Source organism: Staurois parvus, unplaced genomic scaffold (genome assembly GCF_062004578.1).
Source record: "Staurois parvus isolate SC_StPar_1 unplaced genomic scaffold, SC_StPar_1.0 ptg000217l, whole genome shotgun sequence".
Taxonomy (NCBI): Eukaryota; Metazoa; Chordata; class Amphibia; order Anura; family Ranidae; genus Staurois; species Staurois parvus.
Genome location: NW_028318013.1, coordinates 4,591,785 through 4,618,902, shown reverse-complemented (window position 1 = coordinate 4,618,902; position 27,118 = coordinate 4,591,785). Strand labels below are relative to the sequence as shown.

Genomic DNA, 27,118 nt, shown 5'->3' with positions numbered 1-27,118 from the left:
GTAGGCTGCTGGGAAGAGTCCTTAGCAGTTTTAGGGTGCATGACTAACCAGTCAGTAGGCAACACAAAAAGTACCCCATAGAGGGGGACAAAGTGGTTACTATTCGTGACAGTAATAGTGACTGGATTACTGAAAATGTTTTTACATTTTATTAAAGTATCAATCAAATATGAAAAGTTTGTCTAAAAAGTGAAGGCATACATAAAAGCCACAAGCATTCTGAAAGAGCATTGATGGGCCTCAAGCATGTGCTGAAAAACACTAAACACTGGACTAACAAACAAGATAAACAAACAAATATAACTAATCATCCGGATTCCCAAATCAGACCATACATAGTATTATACCACAGCACTTGCTGCATGTAGGTACTAAAAAATGAACTAAGTATCTTCTATGCCTGTTTGTTTGTGAATCTATCTTTGTAAATACACAGATAACGGGCCCAGAATTATTACATAGTTGATTAAAAGTACCGTAAAGTACAGTAATGGGTATCCTCATTAATCAATCCATGGCACAGGAGGAACTAATAAATCAGTCCCAATCAGAAGGCAGTAATGAGTCAGTCCTTCCTTGTCTGTGCGACACATATCCCAGGAATATATGATCAAAGTGCAAGGATCTCATGCCTGTGGTTTCCCTTTTGGGAATAGATCTGGAATGGTAAAGGGACAGTAGCAACAGGTCCTCAGACCTTTCATTACTGGCATCAATATTTAGGGGCACAGCAGAAAAAACATTACAAGTGTAGCACACATGGAGCATGCACAGATAACAGTCAGTGTGTAGCTGTAGCGGCAAAGCAGTTAGCAAGCTATTGTCATGGAAAGCCAATGTGCTGTAAATATATAGTTAGTTCTAGTCCATGTGGACTGTCAGCATATAGCGGTAGCGATAAGGCAGTTGGCAAGCTATTGGCATGGGAAGCTATCATACTGTGAGCACATAGTTGGTTCTAGTCCATATGAAGAAGACAGCACCATGCATACTTTATCGCTCACACGGCCCGTGGATATGGCCCACTGATACTGTATGTATGGCATGGTCTTTCTCCACATCAGATGTGACTATTGTGACTGCTGTCCCGTCGTCTGTATGGTGACTCCCAATAGACAAGATGGTAAATGTGTTTCGCTTGAACATACCATAGCTTCATCTGGACTTTGGGTGCCTTGCTGGTGATCCCTTTTGTATATGCTGACATCACAGAGGAACCGCCCTAGATTTTCAATTTAAAGGGATATCATCAAGTTTGTCTTCCTTTGCCACAGTAGTAGTACATAGCTTTTCCTTATTATTTCTTTAATCAAGAGCATTTATTAAGAATGTACACCAATCATACTATCAAGGAAGAAAGTCTAATTTTTGGGCTGTGATAGCCATCACGAACTGGGGAATTTTGAGGATATGAAAACATTGATGAAAAACAAATATCAAAGACAACATGATACATAAAGAATCACATCTATTTATGTTTCTAGAAAGACTTCAAGATTAATTTTACATTTAGCCCTAATGGAACTAATGTTTGCAGTTTATAAATCCAGTTTTTTTCTCTTTGTAATAATATTCAATCAAAGTCACCATGTCTCAGAGGTAATTTAAGCAAATATATGCATTTGGCTTTCATGCCATCCAATTTGCCACCTTGATTTGTGGCAAATTGCTCAGCCAATGATTTTTTAGGATATTTTTCTTATTTCTTTCACATGTTCACCTGTGTTTATAGATGTCGTTTAGTTGTCCCTATGTAGAGCTTATTACAGGGACAGGATAAGATATAGATTACTGTGGTTGAGGAACAGTTAATTAGATCGTGATTTTGATATTTTATCTAGCCAAAGGCATTAAAAAAAAGTATCAGTACGGTCTGCATATGGACACATGACATTTTTCACATGGAAATATCCCTTCAGTTAACCAATTTGATGTTGGATTTTTTGCAAATTCTGCCAGTGTCAAAATGTCACCTAGATTGCGAGCTACGTGCTACCATTTTTGGTGTGGGCCCAACAATTTTTGACAGTTAAGGTTTATTTGTCAGAATTCCTCAATATTATATGGTAATTAAATGGACTGGGCTTCTCCATTGTTTTATTTGATCTGGTAATATCTAAGAAGCTCTTTTTGTCAAGACCTGCTGCTTTTTTCGTGCCTGTCTTATTTGTTTATGGGAGTACCCTAATTCTCAAAATCTAGTGTTGAGTTCTTTCCCTTCTTTTTTCTAATCCTTTGGATCTGTACTGTTGCGATTTATCCGTTAGAACTGTCCATTTGGAATTTCATTTTTCAGCTATTTGTTGTGGTAGCTATCAGCTCTCAATAGCGTGTTGGCCGCTGTTTCTTTTTGATAAGTATTAGTTGACAGTGATCCTTCCTTTATGCTGATACACAGATCCAGAAAGGAAATTTGGGTTTGGTCAAAAGTATAAGTAAGGTGAATGTTTCGTTCAGTTTTATTTATTTAGATGTGACAAACGTATGTAGCTCTTGTATGTCACCTTTCCATATCAATAGCACATCATCAATGTACCTTAGCCATGTTTGGACATGACCAGGGTACAACGAGGAGGTGTAAACCTCTTCTTTTTCTTCCCATTGCCCAAGGTGGATGCAGGCATAGGACGAAGCCCATGGTGCCCCCATAGAGGTACCTCTAATTTGTTGGTAATATTTATTCAAGAAGGAGAAAAAGTTGTTTTCAAGTGCCAATTTTAGTAGCTCCATGATGAATTCATTCTGTGGGCCACATTCAGGATAATGAAAAGCCAGGAGTGTCTCTATTGCTTTCAAATCCCAAGAATGGAGTATTAAGGTATTAGGGAATTAGCATCCACAACCACCAACCAGTTGCCTTCCTCCACCATTACTTCATCAGTCTTAGCTAGTACATCTCGGGTATCTTGAACATAAGATTTTAATTTTGTTACCATATCTCTAAGTAAGGAATCAAAATATCCTACAATTCTTTCCATAGGACCTTTTGCTGCAGAGACTACAGGTCTTCCGGGTGGGCTTTTATGTAGCTTTGGTATTACATAAAAGGTGGGTATATTTAATTCACTTACCCAAAGGTTTTCAAATTCTTGTTTACTTAAAAGGCACATTGACGACGTGCTATTGAAATGGTGACATACAAGAGCTACATGCGTTTGTCACATATAAATAAATAAAAATGAACAAAACATTCACCTTACTTATACTTTTGACCAAACCCAGATTTCCTTTCTTGATCTGTGTATCGGCATAAAGGAAGGAGCACTGTCAACTACTACTTATCAGAAAGAAACAGCGGCCAACACGCTATTGCCAGCTGATAGCCACCACCCCAAATGGCTGAGAAATGGAATTCCAATTGGAAAGTTCTTACGAAAAAAACGCAACTGTACAGATGCAAAGCGCTATTAAAAAGAAGGGAAAGAACTCTACAAATAGGACAGGCACGAAAAAAAATCATCAGGTCCTGACAGAATGAACCTCTTAGATATTACCAGAATGAATAAAACAATGGAGAAAGAGAGCCCAGTCTGTTTATTACCCAATATGGGGCACAGATCACAGTGTTCTCCCAAAACACTGGTGAATTCTGATAAATAACCCTGAACTGTCAAAAATTGTTGGACCCACACCAAAAATGGTAGCGCATAGGGCTCGCAATCTAGGTGACTATTTGGCACAGAATTTGTAAAAAAAATCCAATGTCAAATTGATTAATAGAATATCCTTGTTCAAATGGGATGTTTGCATGTGAAAAATGTCACATGTGTGCATATGTAGACCGTACTGATACATTTTATGATGCCCTAGGCCAGAGTACATATCAAATTTGAGATCTAATAATGTAATAAGCTCTATATAGGGAAAACCAAACGACATCTAAAAACACGGTTAGGTGAACATATGAAAGAATTAAGAGAAAAAAATCCTGAAAATCCATTGGCCAAACACTTTGCCACCCATCATGGTGGCAAATTGGATGGCATGAAATTCAAAGGCATATATTTGTTTAAATTACCTCAGACGTGGTAACTTTGAATATTATTACAAAAAGAAACATAGAACGTGATCCTTTATGTATTATATTGTCTTTAATATTTGTTTTTCATCAATGTTTTCATATCCCTAAAATTCCCCAGTTCATGAAACCTATTCCAGGCCAAAAATGAGACTTTCTTCCTTGAAAGTATGACTGGTGTACATTCTTAATAAATGCTCTTGATTAAAGAAATAATAACGTAAAGCTATGTACTACTATTGTGGAAAAGGAAGACAAACTTGATGATGTCCCATTAAATTGAAAATCTAGGGCGGTTCCTCTGTGCTGTCAGCATATACAAAAGTTATCACCAGCACGCTGCCTGATGTCCAGATGAAACTACATTCCAGCAAAACGAGTTGACGTCACTCGTCACATGACACCATCTTGTCTTTTGGGAGTCACCAAGCTGGCGACGGGATGGCAGTCACAGTGAGGGCCGCAGAAAAGAAATGAAAGTGCAGCAAAGTACAACAAACATTGAAGAGACTTCTGATGCTGAGAAATACCATGCCATACAGTATCGGTGGGCCATATCCACGGGCTGTGTGAACGGTAAATTATGCAATGCTTATATTGAATCACTACAGGCTTAAGCGGGGACCATTATCCCAACTATGTGCTCACAGCGCGATAGCTTCCCATGTCAATAACTCAATGCCTTATCGCTGCTGCTATATGCTGACTGTCATCAGTGCTTGACTGTCCACATGGACTAGAACTAACTATATATTTAGAGCACGTTGGCTTTCCATGACAATAGCTTGCTAACTGCTCTGCCGCTATAGCTATACACTGACTGTTTTCTGTGCTTGCTCCATGTGTGCTCACTTGCAATGTTTTTTCTGCTGTGCCCCTAAATATTGATGCTAGTAATGAAAGGTCTGAGGATTTGTTGCTACCATCTCTGTACCATCCCAGATCTATTCCCAAAGGGGAAACCACAGGCATGAGATCCTTGCACTTTGATCATACTGTATATTCCTGGAATATGTGTCGCACAGACAAGGAGGGACTGACTCATTACTGCCTTCTGATTGGGACTGACTTATTAGTTCCTCCTGTGCCATGGACTGATTAATGAGGATACCCATTTCTGTACTTGACTGTACTTTTAATCAACTATGTAATAATTCTAGGCCCGTTATCTTTGTATTTATGAAGATTGATTCCCAAAAAATAATATATAATATATATATTATGTGACAGTGTGAACGGCAAAGTGGTGGATGGAAGATATGTGTCACCTCGCATGAGGTCATACTGTGAGGTGTAAGGTGGAGTCCACTCCGGGTTTTCGGGGCCACAATGGCAGAGGTGGTTCCGAACCAGAGTTTGAACTCCACTAATGACCACCAACAGGTGATACAAAAAGGGCAGGGCTGGAGCAAGGAGTCGCTCGTGGCCTGGGACTCAGAGAGGTATTCTGAGAGAGCTGTGTGTATGGACTATACCTACAAGAAAAGGTTTGCTGTTATTTTGTTTTGGTGACAGGGAGAAGTCCTTCACCTCTGAGAGAGGAATCCTCTTCTGTTTAGTTAGTGCCTGGATGGCAAGGGTTTATTTTGATGTTTTGTTTATTTTGATATTTCTTGCAAACCTTTTTAATAAAACTGACAACCAGTCAGATTTTTACGAAAGCCTGCTGTGCGGTCTACCTTTGTCCCAGGGAAAGAGATCCCCCACCTGAGCTAACCCCACATATGGTGGATTTGGCGGGCACTTCCTGAGCAAGTGGGAAGATGGAGGAAATAATAAGAGCCTTGCTGCAGGCCAATGCAGCACAACGGGAGACAAATCGCCAGTTTGCGGAGGCCCAAGAAGCAGACCGAGAGCTCCTTAAGCAGGTGGCCCAACACCTATTAGAATTAAAGAAGGAATCTGCAGATCCGCTGCCAGTGGAGCAGAAAATGGCACGGGCCAGCTATGTTTTGCAGAAGATGACACCTGCGGATGATGTGGAGGCCTACCTCACAACTTTTGAAAGGGTTGCTGTTCGGGAAGGATGGAAAAAGGAGCAATGGGCAGGACTGCTTGCACCATTTTTGACAGGTGAATCCCAAAAAGCCTATTATGACCTGGAACCAGGGGATGCCCAGGACTATGAGAAACTGAAGGCTGAGGTCCTTGCACGCCTGGGTGTCACCATTGCAGTCCGGGCTCAGCGGGTGCATCAGTGGCATTACAGGGCTGACAAACCACCCAGATCTCAGATGTTCGATTTGATACATCTCTCCAAAAAGTGGCTCCAGCCAGAGGTATTGTCAGGCCCTCAGATTGTGGAGCGTGTGGTCATGGACCAATATTTGCGTGCACTCCCTGCCACTTTGAGGAAGTGGGTCGGCCGTGGAGACCCTAAATCTGCAAACGAGCTGGTGGACCTGGTGGAGAGATATGCAGCCGCTGAGGACTTTTTTCATTCCCCTGGGCCGTACCCCAATGTCACTAGGGGTGGAAAACTATCCGGAAGATCCGGTAAGACTATTCCATGGGCCAAAGGCTCAGGAAAAAACGATAAGACTATTGTGTCAGATAATGAGACTGTAGGCTTAGGACCTAGAGACTGGCAAAATAGGTCAGGAAGGTCCCCAAAGCCATTTAGAGGTTTAGGTACTGAACATATCAAATTTTATCGGTGTCATGCATTGGGTCATATTGCTGCAAACTGTCCTTTAAATGATGAACCTATGCAATGTGAAAATGCTTATTTAGGAAAACGCATGTCTCTTTTTGCACAGGTGGTATGTACTGCAGCATGTCAGAAACGCATGGAAAAGCAAATGTGTGTGATTGCCATTGATGAAAAGCCAGTAACTGCTCTGCTAGACTCGGGTAGTGTTGTGACCTTAGTTAAAAGTGATTTGGTAAACCCTGCAAGCTTACACCCTAGCACGATTGGGGTTATTTGTATTCATGGTGATACACGTAATTACCAGACTGCTCTGGTGGAGATCGGTACTCCCTGGGGCCCTGTGACCCATTCTGTGGGGGTGGTGCCCTCTCTGCTTCATGAAGCCATAGTGGGGAGAGATTTTCCCCATTTCTGGAAGTTATGGGATAAGGAGGGGAGTCAGGAAGACCGAGCTCCCCCTGCTGGGGAAACGCCGGAAACTCCTGAACTCACTCCTGACCCCTTTGACTGCCGAGTGGAAGTGGAAACTGTGGGTGTGTCCGAGGAAGGCATAGATCTTTTCCCTTTCTCTGTAATGGCTGGGGAGCAGGAGGAGTTGAATCCAACCCCAGACATTGAGGATATAGAACAAGAGATGATCGCTGGCTCTAGTGAGAGTGGACAGAATGTGGTGCCTGACCTAGAGGTCAGAAAAGAGGATTTTTGTACGGAACAACTGAAAGATTCCACACTTAATAGAGCCCGTGAAAACATTAAAATGATTGATGGGGAACCAGTGGAAAATGATGTAGCGGTGTCTTTTCCCTACATGGCTCTTAACAATAACTTGCTCTATCAAGTGGTAAAGCAAGGGGAGGAGGTGGTAGAACAGTTAGTGGTCCCCAAACCCTTTCACCAGATGGTACTGGATTTAGCCCATGGGCATATAATGGGTGGACACCTGGGTGTAGAGAAAACAAAGGAGAGAATAACCCAGAGATTCTTCTGGCCAGGCTTACATGGAGACATCAAAGCGCATTGTGAGTCATGCCCGGAATGTCAATATTCTGCGCCCTCACCCCATTTTCGCAGTCCGCTAGTACCTCTACCTATAATTGAAGTACCGTTTGAAAGAGTGGGCATGGACCTAGTGGGTCCAGTAGTAAAGTCTGCCCGGGGCCATCAGCACATACTGGTTATACTTGACTATGCCACCCGGTATCCTGAAGCCATCCCCTTGCGTAATACCTCCGCTAAAAATATCGCCAAAGAGCTTGTCCGGGTGTTTAGTCGTGTAGGTATTCCAAAGGAGATATTAACGGATCAGGGCACGCCATTTATGTCTAGAGTTATGAAAGAGTTATGCAAATTGTTCAAAATCTCCCATCTCCGTACCTCGGTCTACCACCCCCAAACCGATGGGCTTGTGGAAAGGTTTAACAAGACCCTTAAGAATATGTTAAAAAAGGTGGTGGACAAAGATGGGAGAAATTCGGATTTTTTGCTACACGGGAAGTACCTCAGGCATCTACAGGATATTCACCTTTTGAATTACTGTATGGTAGACATCCCAGGGGATTGCTAGATGTTGCAAAAGAAACCTGGGAGACAGAGTCCACGCCCTATAGAAGTGTCATCGAGCATATCTCACAGATGCAGGATAGAATCGCAGCTGTCATGCCACTTGTTCGGGAACACATGGAGCAAGCCCAGGAGGTCCAGAGAAGGGTTTATAACCGGGGTGCCAGGATCCGTACCTTCAACCCTGGCGATAGAGTGCTGGTGCTAGTCCCCACAGTGGAAAGTAAATTCCTTGCAAAGTGGCAAGGTCCCTTTGAAATTAGGGAGAAAGTGGGGGAAGTAAATTATAAAGTTTACCAGCCAGGAAAAAGGAAACCCGAACAAATCTATCATGTTAATCTCTTAAAACCTTGGAAAGACAGGGAAAGTTTGTTGGCAGTACCAAGCCCCCAAAAGGACGTGGTTCCCGCGGCCCCTCAGGTACCTATAACGGAAACCTTGTCAGTAGCCCAACAAAATGATGTTAAGGAGTTTGTGAGGAAAAATGGAGATTTCTTCTCCCACCTACCTGGACTGACGACGGTCATACAGCATGACATAGTTACCCAGCCCGGGGTCCGCGTAAATGTCAAGCCCTATAGAATACCCGAGGCCAGGCGGGAAGCGGTGGCAAAGGAAATAAAGGACATGTTAGAGTTGGGAGTGATTGAGGAATCTCACAGTGAGTGGTCGAGTCCCATAGTGTTGGTCCCAAAACCCGATGGAACTATTCGTTTCTGTAATGATTTCAGAAAACTGAACAGTGTGTCTAAATTTGATGCGTACCCGATGCCTCGGGTGGATGAGCTCATTGACAGGTTGGGAACGGCTCCGTACATAACCACCTTAGATTTAACCAAAGGCTATTGGCAGATTCCTTTAACGGAAGCTGCAAAAGAAAAGACAGCATTCTCTACCCCCGAGGGGTCCTTTCAGTATAAGCGGATGCCGTTTGGTCTACATGGTGCTCCGGCATCATTCCAACGAATGATGGACAAAACGTTAAGACCACATCGCCAATATGCAGCTGCCTATTTGGACGATGTCGTCATCCACAGTCCAGACTGGGAGTCTCATTTGTCCTGCTTGCAAGCGGTAGTAGATTCGCTGAGGGAAGCAGGTCTTACCACCAACCCCAGAAAGTGTGCCATAGGCTTAGAGGAGGCCAAATATCTTGGCTACATCATTGGTCGAGGTCTCATTAGGCCTCAGATCAATAAAATTGAGACGATTCAAAAGTGGCCCCAACCTGTAAATAAAAAGCAAGTCCGGGCATTTCTTGGGATCACAGGATACTACAGGCGGTTTATCCCCAATTTTGCCACCATTGCAGCCCCACTGACAGATCTGACGAAAGGTAGCGGGTCAGTCATGATTAAGTGGAATCCCGAGGCGGAGACCGCATTTCAAAGTCTGAAACAAGCTCTCTGTGCCCAACATGTGCTTGTGACTCCAGATTTCACAACAGAGTTTGTGGTACAGACTGATGCCTCTGACGTGGGACTAGGTGCGGTACTGTCCCAAATCAGAGATGGGGAGGAGCACCCTGTGGTCTACCTAAGTAGAAAACTCAACAAACATGAGAGAAACTATGCCATTGTGGAGAAGAAATGTTTGGCCATCAAATGGGCCTTGGAGGCCCTGAAATATTACCTGTTAGGAAGACCGTTCAACTTGGTTACTGATCATGCCCCGCTCAAGTGGATGTGTGATAATAAGGAGAAAAACAGTCGAGTGACAAGGTGGTTTCTCGCGCTACAAGTGTTCAAATTCACAGTGGAACACAGAGCGGGGAAACTGCAAAGTAATGTAGATGCCCTTTCCCGGGTCCATTGCCTGGTTGGGACAGTTGCTCAGCCGCAGGGGCTTGAGCAGAGGGGGGGGATATGTGACAGTATGAACGGCAAAGTGATGGATGGAAGATATGTGTCACCTCGCATGAGGTCATACTGTGAGGTGTAAGGTGGAGTCCACTCCGGGTTTTCGGGGCCACAATGGCAGAGGTGGTTCCGAACCAGAGTTTGAACTCCACTAATGACCACCAACAGGTGATACAAAAAGGGCAGGGCTGGAGCAAGGAGTCGCTCGTGGCCTGGGACTCAGAGAGGTATTCTGAGAGAGCTGTGTGTATGGACTATACCTACAAGAAAAGGTTTGCTGTTATTTTGTTTTGGTGACAGGGAGAAGCCCTTCACCTCTGAGAGAGGAAACATCTTCTGTTTAGTTAGTGCCTGGATGGCAAGGGTTTATTTTGATGTTTTGTTTATTTTGATATTTCTTGCAAACCTTTTTAATAAAACTGACAACCAGTCAGATTTTTACGAAAGCCTGCTGTGCGGTCTACCTTTGTCCCAGGGAAAGAGATCCCCCACCTGAGCTAACCCCACAATATACATATATTGAATATGGCCAAAATTGTAGTGTTTCAAATATGTCAATATATTTGGGAAGTATCTTTTTAAAATATTTATATTATATTTTTATTCCATGTGGGGTGGGGGGGGGGGCAATAGACAGGGCCATGCATTGTAAAATATTGGATGAGAATCTTCTTCCCTCAGCCAGAACACTGAAGATGGGTTGTGGATGGGATTTTCAGCATGACCCAAAACATACCACCAAGGCAACAAAGGAGTGGCTCAAGAAGAAGCACATTAAGGTTATGGAGTGGCCTAGCCAGTCTCCAGACCTTAATCCTATAGAAAATTTATTGAGGGAGCTGAAGAAGCCAAGTAGCCTTAAGGATTTAGAGATGATCTGTAAAGAAGAGTGGAACAAAATCCCTGCTGAGATATGTGCAAACCTGGTAACCAACTACAAGAAACGTCTTACCTCTATGCTTGCCAACAAGGGTTTCTCCACCATGTACTAAGTCATGTTTTGCTTAGAGATTAAATACTTATTTTACTCACTGAACTGCAACTTCATTTATAGCAGGGGTCCTCAAACTACGGCTCGCGGCCACATGTGGCCCGTCGAGGACATTTATCCGGCCCGCCGGCAGGGGCGTATTTGCCACGAGGAAGGGACACTAAGTACAGGGGCGAGCAGGGGGCTGCTGTATCTTACCTGGCTCCGTGTCCCAGTCCCATGACGATCCTGTCCAGGAAGCACTGCTCCTTCATTCGCTCCGGCCACTCCCTCGAACGATGTTCGCGCTGCCGCTCAGCTCCGCCTCCTCACCGGTGATTGGGCGCCAGAACTGTAGCTCAGGAAAGGCACACAGGTGGCCAATCACCTGCGAGGAGGCGGAGCCGAGCGTCCCCACGAACATCGAGTGAGGGAGAGGCCGGAGTGAAGGACAGCTGACAGGTAAGTGTGCTGTGCAGATGATGCTGCTGCAACCAGGTATGCTGGCTGCAGCAGCACCATGCTGGAACAGGGATCAGCAAGTTAAGTGTCATTGGTGTCAGTGGGAGGAATAGTGCCCCATCATTGGTGTCACTGATATTAATGATGGGGCATTATTCCTCCCACTGACACCAATGATGGGGCACTATTCCTCCCCCCACTGACACCAATGATGGGGCACTATTCCTCCCCCCACTGACACCAACAATGGGACACTATTCCCCCCCCCCCCCCACTGACACCAACGATGGGGCACTATTCCACCCCCACTGACACTAACGATGGGATATTATTCCTCCCACTGACACCGATGTTGGGACACTATCCCCCCCCCCCACTGACACCAATGACGGGGTACTATCCCCCCCCCCCACTGACACCAATGACGTACTATTCCTCCCACTGACACCAAAGATGGGGCACTATTCTTCCCACTCACACCAGTGATGGGACACTATTCTTCCCACTGACACCAATGATGGGACACTTCCTCCTACTGACACCAATGTTGGGACACTATCCCCTTCCCCCACTTACACCAATGATGGGGCACTATTCCCCCCCTCCCACACTGACACCAACGATGGGGCACTATTCCTCCCCCTACTGACACCAACAATGGGGCACTATGCCTCCCCCCACTGACACTAATGATGGGGCACTATTCCTCCCACTGACACCAATGATGGGGCACTATTTTGCTCCATAAGACACACTTGGGGGGAAATGTCTGTGCGTCTTATGGAGCGGCCTGCCCAGTATTCCCGCTGCCGTTGTATGTCCGCAGTCTCTGGTCATCCCCTGTACTGTCTGCAGTCTCTGATCATCTCCTGTACTATGTCTGCTGTCTCTGGTCATCCCCTGTACTATGTCCGCAGTCTTTGGTCATCTGTACTATGTCCGCAGTCTCTGGTCATCTCCTGTACTGTGTCCGCAGTCTCTGGTCATCTCCTGTACTGTGTCCGCAGTCTCTGGTCATCTCCTGTACTGTGTCCGCAGTCTCTGGTCATCTCCTGTACTGTTTCCGCATTTGTTCATAGTTTTTTTTTTAAACTATAGTCCGGCCCTCCAACGGTCTGAGGGACAGTGAACTGGCCCCCTGTTTAAAAAGTTTGAGGACCCCTAGTTTATAGCATTTCTATCATGTTTTTTCTGGAGTTTTGGTTGATATTCTGTTTCTATCATTTAAAAGACACCTATGCTAAAAATCATAGATCTTTAATTTCTTTGTAAGTGAGGAAACATACAAAATCTGCAGGGGATAAAATAATTGTTTTCCTCACTGTATAGTGCCAAGAAGGCACTTTTTTTTTGCCCCGCCGCTGAAATAAACAAGGGGGTGGAGTCGCTCAGTGACATTATCTGGTGTCCCCACCCATTTGTCTTCTTCAGTGGCAGGGCCGAATGACAGCTCCTTTCTGGAGCTATTAAGTAAAGAAAAAAAGCAGAAAAAATTACATTTAAAGCTGGCAATGAAAGTTAGCGCCAAGCGAGGTAGACTGTATGTGTACACTGCTCCCTCACTGTATATACTGCTCCTCTCTCCTTTTTCTTTGCCACTCCCCCCTAGGTGTCGGCTCCTAACAACCAATGCAAAAATGGATGCAAAAACAGACTGTTGATTTACATCCATTCATCTTCCATTCCGTTTTTTAATGGAACAAAAATAGGGCTCTGAAAAAAACGGATGTGGACAGGTGCAATGGTAAGCAGATGTTCATCTCTTTACATCCATTTTTCCATAGAGATGCATTTAAGTTCATTTTTCATCCGTCAACGGATGGATGAAAAACGGACAAATAATCCGCAACTATGAAAAGGTCCTTACAGGGAAATACACTAGTGCAGGCAAGCAGAAACTGACTGAAATGCAGAGAATGAAGGCTGAAAGGGTGCTAGCATAAATGCATGGAATAACTGAGGTAGGAAACAGATGGGGAAACACAGGAGACACAGGCATGGGCTGATAGGTAGGAGTACAGAAGACTATAAACGAAAGACACTAGAAACACAGGAATACATATGCACACAGAGAAAGCACTGGGCAACACAGGGGGTCTGGATGCTAGCATGTAGATGCATTGCTCTACTTCTGAGAAACCCACAAGCTAGCCTTTTAAATCCATGCCCCCCCTTAATTAGCTGAACACAGAGGGAAAGACCTGGTGCTGGAGCATGGAACATGTGAGTGTGACATATTACTAGTTTCTAAGATATATATCTACAAGAACTGGTTTATCTCTAAGGTCAAAGTTAAATCCTTAGCTAAATAATTCTTGCAGAGGCTGAGTTATTGTGTCTTATCCTCCTTGTAACTTCAGCTTTGACCATGTTTTCTTCTTTTAAAGGAAAAATGCTTTTAGTGTGTGTGTGTGTGTGTGTTTTAAGTGTCCACTAGCAATGTAATTTTCTAAGCTTGGAGGGGGAGGATTCTTGATATTTCTGAGGTGAGATGCAGGTAAATGATATGAGAAAGTAAGAGTACACAATGATTTATATAGTAACCTATGGCAGATAATATGCTGCCCACTGATAGAAGAAATGACTAAGCGCTGAATGATACAATAGATTGCATTTTATGGCTACTGGATTACAGTATCTTGTTTTTTTTTCCACCAAAATGAGTTGCTTCTTTATAGTAGCTCAATGTACATACAGTATATGAATGGACTAAACAACTAATATATATTGTGAGTATTGGCTGGCAGGATTGTCAACAGTGTATATTTGCCACCTAGGTTTCTCACTTACACGTAGTGAGAGCTCCATCGTATGTGTCTGATATGGAGTAAGCAAACTTTTTGTTTTCTTGGAACTTTAGCTTTTTAGAGCTGTTAGAGCATTTTACCTGTTAGCCGGATCTCAATAATTAATAGTCTGTTATCCACAGGCCTTCTCATATGTGGGCTGGCTAATGCTCTCACTTCCACTCTCTCTGTTGTGACAGCCTGATGTTGGGTGAAAAGGCTGACTGCTGACAGAATACTAAAAAGAGCTGTCTGTTTGTTTTGGGGAGTCCATTCACACTCAACCATCCAAATCAGGCAGGAGGAATTAGGGATAATAGTGGGAGATGTTTTGTGCATTGGAAGAATTATGTGTTTCATCCAGTAATGCTGGTCCACTATCATGTCATCATGGTAACATGATGATGATGACAGTAATGCATGTGAGCTCACCCCAAGAGGGGCCACTGGTCTCCCTTGCTAGTACAGAGGCTGCCTGCCACAGTCATAGGTCCACAGACACCAACAAACAGGCTCAGTGGCGTGGTGTTTCAGTTTCCATTTTTGTTGCATATCTGGTTCCAAGTCTTCTTCTCAGTAATAGGGCGCTCAGCGTCAGTATGGGAGAATGTTTGTCAGTGTGGAGGATATCTGTCAAGCTTTATGGCCTTCTGATCCGATGAAACCTCAGATGTTTGGGTCTAGAGTGTCATTTCTAGGGCATACATACTGGAGTTTTGAATTCTGTTTTTAAGTTTTTTTTCTCTCACAGCAAAGATGGGCAGATTTTTTTGCTGCTTTATAAGCAGCTCTTCTCGCAGGAGGTCATCACCCCAGTCCTATATGGGGAATGTTTTCAAGGTTTATACTCAAACCAAATGAAGGAGTTTGGCCTATTCTGGATATTATATCTCTCAACGTGTTCCTGTAAGTTCAAAATTTCCACATGGAATCAGCCAAGTTGGTAATTGCCTGCTTCATTCTGGGGGGTGTTTCTGGCTTCATTAGATATCTGGGATGCTTGCTTACACATTCTCATTTTTACTCCTCATCAACACTATCTGAATTTTGCAATGGGTGATCAGCTTTTAATTTTTATTTCTCTTTCCTTTGACCTGTCTGCAGCCACTCAGGTCTTCACCAAGGTGCTTACCCCAGTCCTAACACTGCTTTTTTCTTAGGTGATGGGTTACCTGGGATATCTCTTGCTAAAGGATCTGCCTTCGCTAATCCTGTCAACGAATGTCCAGTGGATAGAGCAGACTGTGCAGGGGTTTGGATCCTCATCTCTTTGAAGTCATTGCTTAAACTAACTCACTGATTTATGTACTTGGGCCTGACATTGAACATGGCCCTTTCCTCTATTCTTGTGCCTGAGCCTTTCAGTCTCTGGTTCACTTCTTGATTTCCGTCTGCATTAGCTGCTTGGACCTTATGGCAGCCTCCTTCAAGGCAATGCCATATGTCCAGTTTCACTCAAAGCCATTGCAACCCAACATTCTTGCAGCATTGCACAAACAGATTCGGTCCTTGGATTGCCCCATGTGCCTGACCTGCTAGGCCAGACTTTCATTAGCATAGTGCTTGAATAAAGGAAAACCTTTCCTGCAAAGATATTTAAAGTTATTATGATGGATGTCAGCTTGTCACTTTGAGGAGGAGTCCTGAATGCCCTCTCTGTGCAGAGGACAGAGGTCATCAGAGGAAGCCCATCTTCCCATCAAAATGTTAGAAAACTTTCAACACAGGACCACTCAGTTGCAAGGTCACCCAGTGAGAATCAAATTACATAAAGTGATATGGTACATGAAGTGATGTACTTCACATCCCTGATAATATAGTACAGGCAAAACAATCCACCTGCCCATGGGATTTTTCAGAGGTACTGTACATAAAAAAAAGAAAAGAATAAAAACAATTTTATTGTTTATATCAAACAATAAAACTTCTTTATATTGCACAACATTTAAAAACACAAGCCGATTTACTGTAGACAATTCAAGTATTTGCAAATCTTGATCAAAAGCACTTACTGTATGTCAGGTTTTCACAATGTGCCCATGGAATATACAAATACTGTAAAGTACTTCATAAAACTCTAAGTATTTCATGAACATTCATTCACTTTCTTAGGAGTAGATGCTACTGATATGGTATCTGCAGGAGATTAGTTTGAAAAATTAGTTTTAAAATTATTATAACACTTTCAAATGGTAGCAGCCAAAGGATATCTGCCCTGGGAGTTGTGGGTAGAGCCAACAGCACCCCAACAAGACAACCAAAGAATGACAGCAGATGGAGATTAAAGATAATCACAGCCCATAATGACTCCAAAAATAGGCAAAGAAGAAGCATGTATGGGCTGCAGATTCCTTGTGCAAGTAATTTGCACCTTGTTTACAAGGCGGACCTTTTTGTTTCTGTCACTTGTGCAGAGGGTCTCCAAGTTAGTAGCGTTATTCTGTATAGAGCCTTTCCTAGTGTTTCGTATAAGGAAAGGTTGTCCTCTCTTCTCTCTAAGGTGGTTTTCTCCTTTTGCCTCAAACGGGAAGTTGTGCTTTCTTTATGTCCTGTTTCAAAACATCCCAAAGAAATTTCTGTCCACTGTCTTAACTCGGTACACACTGTGAGAGTCAGCCTCTCGGCCACAGCCTATCATAGGTTAGATTTCCTCTTTGTGCTTCCTAAGGATTCTAACAGGTGCTACCTGTTTTGTGCTGCAACATTTCTGGGTGGATTAGACAAGTCTTCATTGGAGCCTATGGTTTAAAGGTTATGGTTCCTCCTCATCCTGTTAAGGTGCACTCTATCAGATTTGTAAGTGTTTCTTGTTTTTTAGCATCAGGCATTTGTGTCTCAGATTTGCTAAGCTGTAACTTGGTCTTCTTCACACATTTACAAAATGTTACCACGTGGGTTTTCAGGTCTCTTTTGATGCCAGTTTTGGGCACAAGGTGCTGTAAGCTGCTCTCTTGAGTCTGTTGAACCCTTCTTGACTGGTTGGCATTTTATTCCTGTGTTGCCCACCTCACATGTGGGCTGATTTTGGATGCACCATGATTAAACAATAAAGATTCTGTGTCTTTTACTGTTCAACTAAGAAAATTAGAGTTTTGGCTTCCAGTAAAATTCATTTCTTGGATTACAGTACAGAACAGGAGGCCCCTACCCTCTATTTTTTTATTTAACTTTTGAGATTGCAGTTGTCAATTCTGTAATGCAAGTTATGAATAGCTAATTTTCTTTGAGCTACTTTATCAGTGTTCAACTCGTCATCATCATAAATCTTTCCCAAACTTCAAAAGCGTATGCCTTAAGATCTTCCTGGTTGTGTTGTTAAATGACATAGGTTACCTCCAAGAATGAACACTAAGAGGTACATGGCCATTGCCTGTAAAATGTCATGTTCCATATTCATTCATTCTTTCTTTATCACCCATTAAATGACCTTGATGCTTCACCTAGTGTAAGGCTGAGAGCTTTAGAGCTCAGTTTGTATTTTAGCCTACACTTATATGAAGCTGAAAGATTCAGAATAAATAGCATGGATACCTTGAAGACCGTGCAGTGCAGATAGAACATAATGTTTTAAAAAGCAACTCAATCTGTAGCATAGCAACCCTATATAGAACAGTCACTTCAGGATCAATTAAGTTAAACCATTTTATCTTTTAAAGCAGCTAGTTTGAACACTTTAAAAGAAGCAATTTCATGTTATGTATGACCATCTAGGATGGATGCTATAACATCCATAGTAATCTTATTTTTATGTAAAGCATTTCATCCTCTACACAGTTTAATGCAACAGATATTCAATGATGTTTCTCTCATGCTGAAACCCAAGAAGAGGAGCTGAAAATAATTTTCTCTGTTGATGTTACACCCTATATTAGAGAATTCTCATTTTCCCCTAATCATTCCATTTATGTGAGGAGAACTGATAAGTGAAAACTGTAGCTTTGTGTTACGATAAAATATACACGTGTGCAGCTTTGTCTTATTATCGTGATGGCTATTCTGGTCCAGAGTACCTTTTTCTCCTGGCATATCTCTTCTCAATGAAAGATAAGTTAATGAAAAGCTGTGTCTTAAGATGACTTTTTCAAAGTAGGAGAAACATAAAGCAGAACTTAATTGAAATGGATCCCTACAGCTCTCACCATCTTAATTGGCCAGTCAGGGCTGACATAACTCCCACAGAAGTGCACAGAACTCAGCTTTTTCCCAGCACCTACAGCATTAGAAAAAAATGCCAGTAGAGAGGGTAGAAGCATTTAAGACAGAAGACACACAGAAAGGGGAATTCACTAAGACTGGAGCATCTGGGTATGGCAACTGATCAGCATCTAGATTTTATTTCAAAGTTTAACTAGCTAAAACTAGAAGCTAGTTGGTTACTATGCACAGCTGCTCCAAATTCTGTCTGCTCCAGTTTTAGGAAATTCTTCCCAGTCTTTTCTGCAGTTAACTAACTAAATTACTCAAGTTCTGCTTTAAATTAAATAAAATCTGCCATGACAAAAACATTTACGGTGCTATTGCTGACGTCTGAAACTGTTGGTTCCCATGGCCGTCATGTTTACACCATGGCTTCACAACTTTGCAACACTGACCAAGGATACTGATCAAGAAATCTGACCTTGCTCTGCTTTCATTAGCACCATACTTTGTGTTAGGCTCCATTCACATATATGCGTTTTGCATCGCAGGAAACGCTGCAATTCTGGCTGCAATTTCAAAACACGCTGTTAAAATGTCAAATTGCACATCAGCGTGTTTAGGTGCCATTCATTTCAATAGCACCAAAAAATGTGGGGCGATTCTGCAGAATATTGTTGCACAACAAATCACACAAACCAAATCACGTTCCAGAACATCTTTTGGGCGACATGGGGCGCACGATTTGGGTTGCGTGATTGCAGTGCGATTTTTCGTGTGACAATCACCCCTCATTTGAGATTTACAGTCTCCGACAGGGAGGAGAACTGTTTGTAAACAAAACAGTTCTGCTCCCTGCCAGCTCATACATACTGCTTTGGATGGCTGGGCACAGCGCAGCCATGTAAAGCAGTGTGCTTACAGTGAAGTACATGGACACAGCACATAGTAAAACGGCACACAGTTAACCCTTTAATCACCCCTCAAGTTAACCCCTTCCTGTCCAGTGCCCCTAAGTACAGTGTCAGTGCTTTTTTTTAGCACTGATCACTGTATTGGTGTCACTGGGGATGTCAGTGACACCAAGTCAGTTCCCCCCCAGTGTTAGAATGCCTGCCGCAGTCCTGCTATAAGTCACTGATCACCGCCATTACTAGTAAAAAAAAATTAACAAATCCCGGTATATATACCACCATTTGTAAATGCTATAACTTTTACATAAACCAATTAATTTACACTTACTGGGGTTTTTTTTTTTAGCAAAGACATGTAGCAGAATACATTTTGGCCTAAATTTGAGACAAAATTAGATTTTTTTTTTTTTTTTTTTACTGGACATGTTTAATAGCAAAATGGCAAAAATATAATTTTTTTTTCTCAAATTTGTCGCTTTTTTTTATTGCACAAAAAATAAAAAAGCACACAGGCGATCAAATACCACTGAAAGAAAGCTCAATTCATGGGCAAAAAAGGCTATAAATTTCATTTGGGTGCAGCTTTGCATGTCCGCGTAATTGTCAGTGAAAGTAACGCAGCGCCATAACGCAAAAAATGGCCTGGTCAGGAAGGGGGGTAAATCCTCTGGAGGGCAAGTGGTTAACAAAGTTTTTGCTGTATTTACCAAAAAAATTCTTATTTTTGCAGTAAATACTGCATAAACCTATAGTGAATTGAGCTTTTGTATACTTCATGCGATATTTGGATACATTACCCAAATATCACACGCAATATCCTTTCGTGAATTGTACCCATTTTGTAATCCATTACAGCAAACTTAGGATAAAGGTTTCACGTGAATAGATAACAGCTGATCATTGTAAGCACCCCTGTCAATGGTAAATGGTTTGTCTCATCCTTGTAAACTAATACATCTGGAAGAGAGCTTGTTCTTTTGAAAAACAACAGACTTATTGGCTGGATCACCAGATGAAAATAGAAGAAAGAAAGATTAAAGAAGAAAACTGAAGCAGCTATCATATCTAAGAATTGGTTAGCTGCAATATAATAAATATTTGCTTTTGGGTTTAATACTGCTTTAAATAAGCCTGACAATTTTTGCAACCCCTAGTGGTCACTGTCTGAAAGGAGATTCTTATTATAACTGCCTTTTGCAAAAGAAAAATGTAGTCAGTCAACCTTTTTTCAGATGTGCACTTGAACTGTTGAATATAGCACACATCCCTGCACTGCATATATAAATGGGTACATGAGAAAACATACACTTAGCTGCATACACTAAACTACCTTCCTCCATATGTTTTACTGACTGAAGATAAATAAATCCATCTTGGAGTGAACATTTTCTATTTAAGTCATGCAAACCACAGATGCACTTGTAATTAGAAAGGTGCTAAAGAAAACAGACTGTCTGTCCAGAAGTTTGGATGTGTTTTATTTTTCTCTCCTTACTTTTAGCAATAGAACTTAAACACATTACAGTAATCACCATGATTCAGATTAGATTCTATTCTTCTCTCTATTACTGCCTCATTCTCTTATAAATTACCTGCTGCGACAGGCAATTTTTTTCAGCTTAGAATAAGTTATATATCTAGTTGACTATCTAAGGACTTTACAAATTTAAAAAATGAATTGCCAGTGCGTAGAAAAAGTGGACATCTACACAGATATATTCCTTTACCACCAAGAGAAAAAACTGTGGGAAGGTTTAGATATTAAACTTGTGTCCAACTCTCAGCAAGAAATTGGAAACCCCACCCTGTGCCACACCATGAGGGCCAAATGTGGTGTCCTCTTTAAAAACCTAGCTAATAAACTGGTTATTATTAAAGTGTTACTAAACCCAAGACCCTGCATTCACTATATCTGGTCTCCCACAGTACACACAACATGGAAACTCAATTATTTTAGTCAATATAAACGGTTAAATACCTTTTCTCATCAGCAGTACAGTCAGGTCCATAAATATTGGGACATCGACACAATTCTAACATTTTTGGCTCTATACACCACCACAATGGATTTGAAATGAAACAAACAAGATGTGCTTTAACTGCAGACTGTCAGCTTTAATTTGAGGGTATTTAAATCCAAATCAGGTGAACGGTGTAGGAATTACAACAGTTTGCATATGTGCCTCCACTTGTTAAGGGACCAAAAGTAATGGGACAATTGGCTTAGCTGTTCCATGGCCAGGTGTGTGTTATTCCCTTATTATCCCAATTACAATGAGCAGATAAAAGGTCCAGAGTTCATTTCAAGTGTGCTATTTGCATTTGGAATCTGTTGCTGTCAACTCTCAAGATGAGATCCAAAGAGCTGCCACTATCAGTGAAGCAAGCCATCATTAGGCTGAAGAAAAAAAAAACAAACACATCAGAGAGATAGCAAAAACATTAGGCGTGCCCAAAACAACTGTTTGGAACATTCTTAAAAAGAAGGAACGCACCGGTCAGCTCAACAACACCAAAAGACCTGGAAGACCACGGAAAACAACTGTGGTGGATGACTGAAGAATTCTTTCCCTGGTGAAGAAAACACCCTTCACAACAGTTGGCCAGATCAAGAACACTCTCCAGGAGGTAGGTGTATGTGTGTCAAAGTCAACAATCGAGAGAAGACTTCACCAGAGAGAATACAGAGGGTTCACCACAAGATGTAAACCATTGGTGAGCCTCAAAAACAGGAAGGCCAGATTAAGAGTTTGCCAAACGACATCTAAAAAAGCCTTCACAGTTCTGGAACAACACCCTATGGACAGATGAGACCAAGATCAACTTGTACCAGAGTGATGGGAAGAGAAGAGTATGGAGAAGGAAAGGAACTGCTCATGATCCTAAGCATACCACCTCATCAGTGAAGCATGGTGGTGGTAGTGTCATGGCGTGGGCATGTATGGCTGCCAATTGAACTGGTTCTCTTGTATTTATTGATGATGTGACTGCTGACAAAAGCAGCAGGATGAATTCTGAAGTGTTTCGGGCAATATTATCTGCTCATATTCAGCCAAAGGCTTCAGAACTCATTGGACGCCGCTTCACAGTGCAGATGGACAATGACCCAAAGCATACTGCAAAAGCAACCAAAGAGTTTTTTTAAGGGAAAGAAGTGGAATGTTATGCAATGGCCAAGTCAATCACCTGACCTGAATCCGATTGAGCATGCATTTCACTTGCTGAAGACAAAACTGAAGGGAAAATGCCCCAAGAACAAGCAGGAACTGAAGACAGTTGCAGTAGAGGCCTGTCAGAGCATCACCAGGGATGAAACCAAGCGCCTGGTGATGTCGATGCGTTCCAGACTTCAGGCTGTAATTGACTGCAAAGGATTTGCAACCAAGTATTAAAAAGTGAAAGTTTGATTTATGATTATTATTCTGTTCCATTACTTTTGGTCCCTTAACAAGTGGGAGGCACATATGCAAACTGTTGTAATTCCTACAACGTTCACCTGATTTGGATTTAAATACCCTCAAATTAAAGCTGACAGTCTGCAGTTAAAGCACATCTTGTTTGTTTCATTTCAAATCCACTGTGGTGGTGTATAGAGCCAACGATGTTAGAATTGTGTCGATGTCCCAATATTTATGGACCTGACTGTATATAGCAGTCTTGTGACTTCTATCAGTGTCCAGCTGAGCACTGATTAAAGCATTTAGTATGAGTTTTCATTCTGCTCTGACTGCCCTATGAGGCTGCAGGACACCCAACCCTTTGTCTGGACAGTGCTGATTGGCCCTGTGCCGATCACATGCACCCTCCCAAAGACAAAAACATCTCTAGCAATACACATTAAATTGAGCATGTGCAGAGTGAATCCTAGAGCTCTGTACTGTCAGCAGAAGGAATGAGGACAGTAGAAGAAGGGAAGGATCAGAGAAGACAGGATCAAACAGCCTTTTTACACAATGCTGAGGATTAACCCCTTAGGTTACAACATATATAGTATAACATGTAGAGTATAACAAGCATGCTTTACTGCATATACAGACTGATTTTACTATTGTGGGTTTAGTAACACTTTAAGTTTAAAGCATAATTTACAGGGCTGAAGTGCTATCTACTGACCTGCAACAAATACGTACTTCTCAGCTGTCTGTATGAAATTTTCAGTGTACTTTTTCTGAACCAGTGCTTTAGACATTCAGAAACAGCAAGTGGCCCTGATATTTCTCTTATGACAGGCTTCCCTTCTGTGTCTCTGGTAGGTGGTCAGGTTCTCTTGTTAAACAAAGAAAGGAAGGATCTTCATCTTAATTGCAACTTGAGTGAAGGGATGGGTGTGGGAAGCAGTGCATTCTGGAAATCATAATCTTAAAGAGGATCTGAACTGTGAGAACTTTGCTCAAAATAAGGCAAGCAGACATAAATGGGCTAGTCACAGTCAACAGGCAAGATGTTTACTCCTCATGTCAGATATGCCATCCTAGCAACTGGCTATACAATGATTAATGAGAAATAATGAAGGATCAAGAGAAGGAGAGTTTCAAAATACACGGATTCACAGAATGAATGAAGCAGAAGCAATGAGATGCAAAGATTGCAGCTTTCTCTCCAGCAAGCAGCTATTTTTAAGAAGTGAAAATTTTTCAGGGTACCCAGGCACAACTAACACTTCTAGATGCTACCTATAACATAGTGCATATTCACATTTTTAGTACACTTTAAAGCTTTTCCTTCATCCATGTTGATTCTACCCACCTATAATCACGTAGAAAAAAAATAAACGCCCAGTGAGTGGGGTGGGGAGGAGGAGGGTCTACTTAGACCTCATTCACTCTTAAGCCTAGTACACACTACTAATTTTGTTTTGTTCAACCCAGCAGGCTGAACAAAAAAAAACAGCTCAGAAGGAGCCTCTGTACTAACTATCCGATGTTAGTACAGTGATCTTTGCTGCTGTGTTATTGTGAGCTGATGAGGGGATGGCCCCCCTGCATGAACACTCCAGTCAGCGCTTTCAGCCATAAGCCATTGGAACTGATCGGCAGATCTTTTTCAGTCATGCCCCTTAGACAGAAGCCGGCTGAATGGCTGGCTTCTGTCGGACAGGTTGCCATAGAATGTGGAATAGAAGCTGAATGACTGTCAGTTTCTATTGAACTGGCCGATTCCACCCAATGTGTACTAGGCAGAAGTGTTGGCTCAACTTCCCTGAACACCTTTTCTCCTGGCAGGAGAAAAGCTTAAAGAAATATATAAACCACATTTTGCACATGTATTTAGGCGTGTCTAGATGCATTTAGGCACATGAAGAATTTAACTGATACCATTGCCCAGAATATTAACGTGGTTCTAAAGCTAAAACATTTTTTTACCAAAATGCATTCCCTGCATTAAGTAAAAAATGTTTTATTGATTTCTGTCCTACCCCTTTCCTATGTGTGAGGAGGAAGAGAGAGGAGTAGAGATCCAGTGCTGTGCATTGCTGCATCTCTTCTCCCCTCTCTTCCTCTTCTCTCAGAACTCAATCAGCAGCAGAATCCATTGGCTCCTGCTGCTGTCAATCAAATGCAGTGAGCAGGGAGGCAGGGCTAAGCCCCACTGTGTGTGTCTATGGAGCACAGATTGTTATGCGGGCACATGAAGTAGAGGAAAAGCCAGGATTGCTGGCTGGGGGCCCTTGAAGATGTCTGGGGCTGCTCTGTGAAAAACCATTGCACAGATCAGGTGAGTATAACATGTTTATTATTTAAATTTAAAAAAAATTACCTTTAGTGTCATATTAATTTGTTCTGGCTGTTGAAATGTATGAACACTCAAGTATTAAACACATCTAACATTCAAAGTGGTTGTAAAGGCTCAAGGTTTTTTTACCTTCATGCATTCTATGTCTTGACAATCCCGGGACTCCCTCTCCTCAGTGGCTCCTGCTGCTGTCAATCACAGCCAATGAGAGCCATGGCTCTGTGTGTGAATAGACAAACGGAGGAGGTGCCCCCCATAGCAAGCTGCTTGCTGTGGGGGTACCTGACAGGAAGGAGGGGCCAGGAGTGCCGGAGGGGGACCCAAAAAGAGGAGGATCTGGGCTGCTCTGTGCAAAACCACTGCAGGGAGCAGAAAAGTATAATGTGCTTGTTATTGTTTTAAAAATGAAGCCTTTACACATAGGGTAACATAGAGGTGCTTTTACAGGCAAAAAGAAGAAGTCACACACTTGTAAAAGCAGCATTTATTAGGCCCTATGTTCATGAGCCCTTAGAGCTGATTATAAATACAAATATCTTGTGAATATTAAAATAATTAGTGTGGGATTTTCAGTGTTTATTTCAGTAGAAGTTCATTGTTTTTAATAACATTCCACAGTAAAATTTACGTATTACCATACATACATACAATTTGCTGTGGAATGTATGTATTAACATACAGAAATAATAGAATAGGTGTTTCTTTGAAAATGCTTTGGCTTTCTTACTGAGTTTCACTATTGACTCTCATCCCTCTAATATTTTTCTTTATTTCAGTCTTTCTTTCATACGGTGTTAGAAAACAGCCCTTACTGTGACACCATGGTGGACAATAATTTGCGAATTACTAACTGGAATAGAAAACTAGGCTGCAAATGTCAATACAAACACATTGTTGATTGGTGTGGCTGCTCTCCAAATGACTTCAAGCCTTCTGATTTTCACCGCTTTCAGGTATGTATCTTCTTCTATTACAATCAGTCATCTTTAAATGCATTTATTTTTAATTTCATTGTCACAAAACATGTCAAATGTGAAGAGAACTTCAGTTAGAATAGTCTTCAAGTAGGCTCATTAAACTTTTTCTTAATGTACACTTGTCTATTGCCTATGTCTATTTTTCCTATAACCTGGGCCATTTCCTACAGGTCAGCCTCATTGATTTACTAATTAAAGGACACCTGTTTTGAAACAAAAACGTGGACCACTATTTATGATCTCTTTTTGGAAAAAGCTGGTGGCCATGTTGTCTGTGGTTTAAAACTATTGTGAGTAAATGTCCCAGGACAAACATGCAGCTAGCAAAAATATGAAATCAGCTTGATAGTCATGCAAATAGCATTTCCAGTAGGATAGATCGGAAATGGCATTCTGCAAATTTGTATTTGTACAGATTTCCTTTACCAGCTTTCTAGCATTTTGCCTGAACCTTGTAACCCCCAAGAGGAAAACTGAGGTCTCTTGTTTTACATTGCAGAACGTCATCTGTAGAGTTCCATCCTGTTTACAAGGATGTACCTATGCATGCACAGGATCTGAGCCACACCCCATCTCAATTTTATTCCTCTGTTATCCTTAAAGGAGAAGTATAGGCAAAGCTTTTTTGACTGTACTTCTCCTATGGATCACAAGAGTGCTGTTCGATCTGCACTCCTGTGACCTGTTTTCAGTTGATAGCAGGCCAAAGTCCGTTGTTGGCTGACATCACAGAGACAGTTCAGGCTCTGAAAAGATCCTGACCATATGGTCGGGATTCACACAGAAGCCTTGACTAGCAGCTGGTTCAGCCTTTCAGCTTTGCCTCTGGGTAACTGAGCCAGCTGTCCTTCGCTCCAGTAAGCCCTGGAAGAGCAGAGCAGAGAGCCAGTGACTGGGGGGGGGGGGAGAACTGCGTAATCAGCAGTATTAGATAGCTCAGTTCTCTGTGTAGAGGTGGATGGGCCAAGATGCAACATCAGTTTGATGCTGCCTCCACCTAGGTGAGTATGTTTTGTAATAATTGTTTGGAAAATCATGAAACACATCTA

The 27,118-nt window shown here is 42.1% G+C and overlaps 1 protein-coding gene across 1 annotated transcript in view; it reads left to right on the top strand.

Annotated features, from left to right (window-relative positions):
* XYLT1 (xylosyltransferase 1) overlaps nt 1-27,118 on the top strand; it is a 468,857-nt gene that overhangs the window by 371,753 nt on the left and 69,986 nt on the right. The window contains exon 7 of the mRNA XM_089679075.1: nt 25,869-26,045. Within this exon, the coding sequence (XP_089535201.1) occupies nt 25,869-26,045 (177 nt within the window). The remainder of the gene's footprint in view (nt 1-25,868; nt 26,046-27,118) is intronic.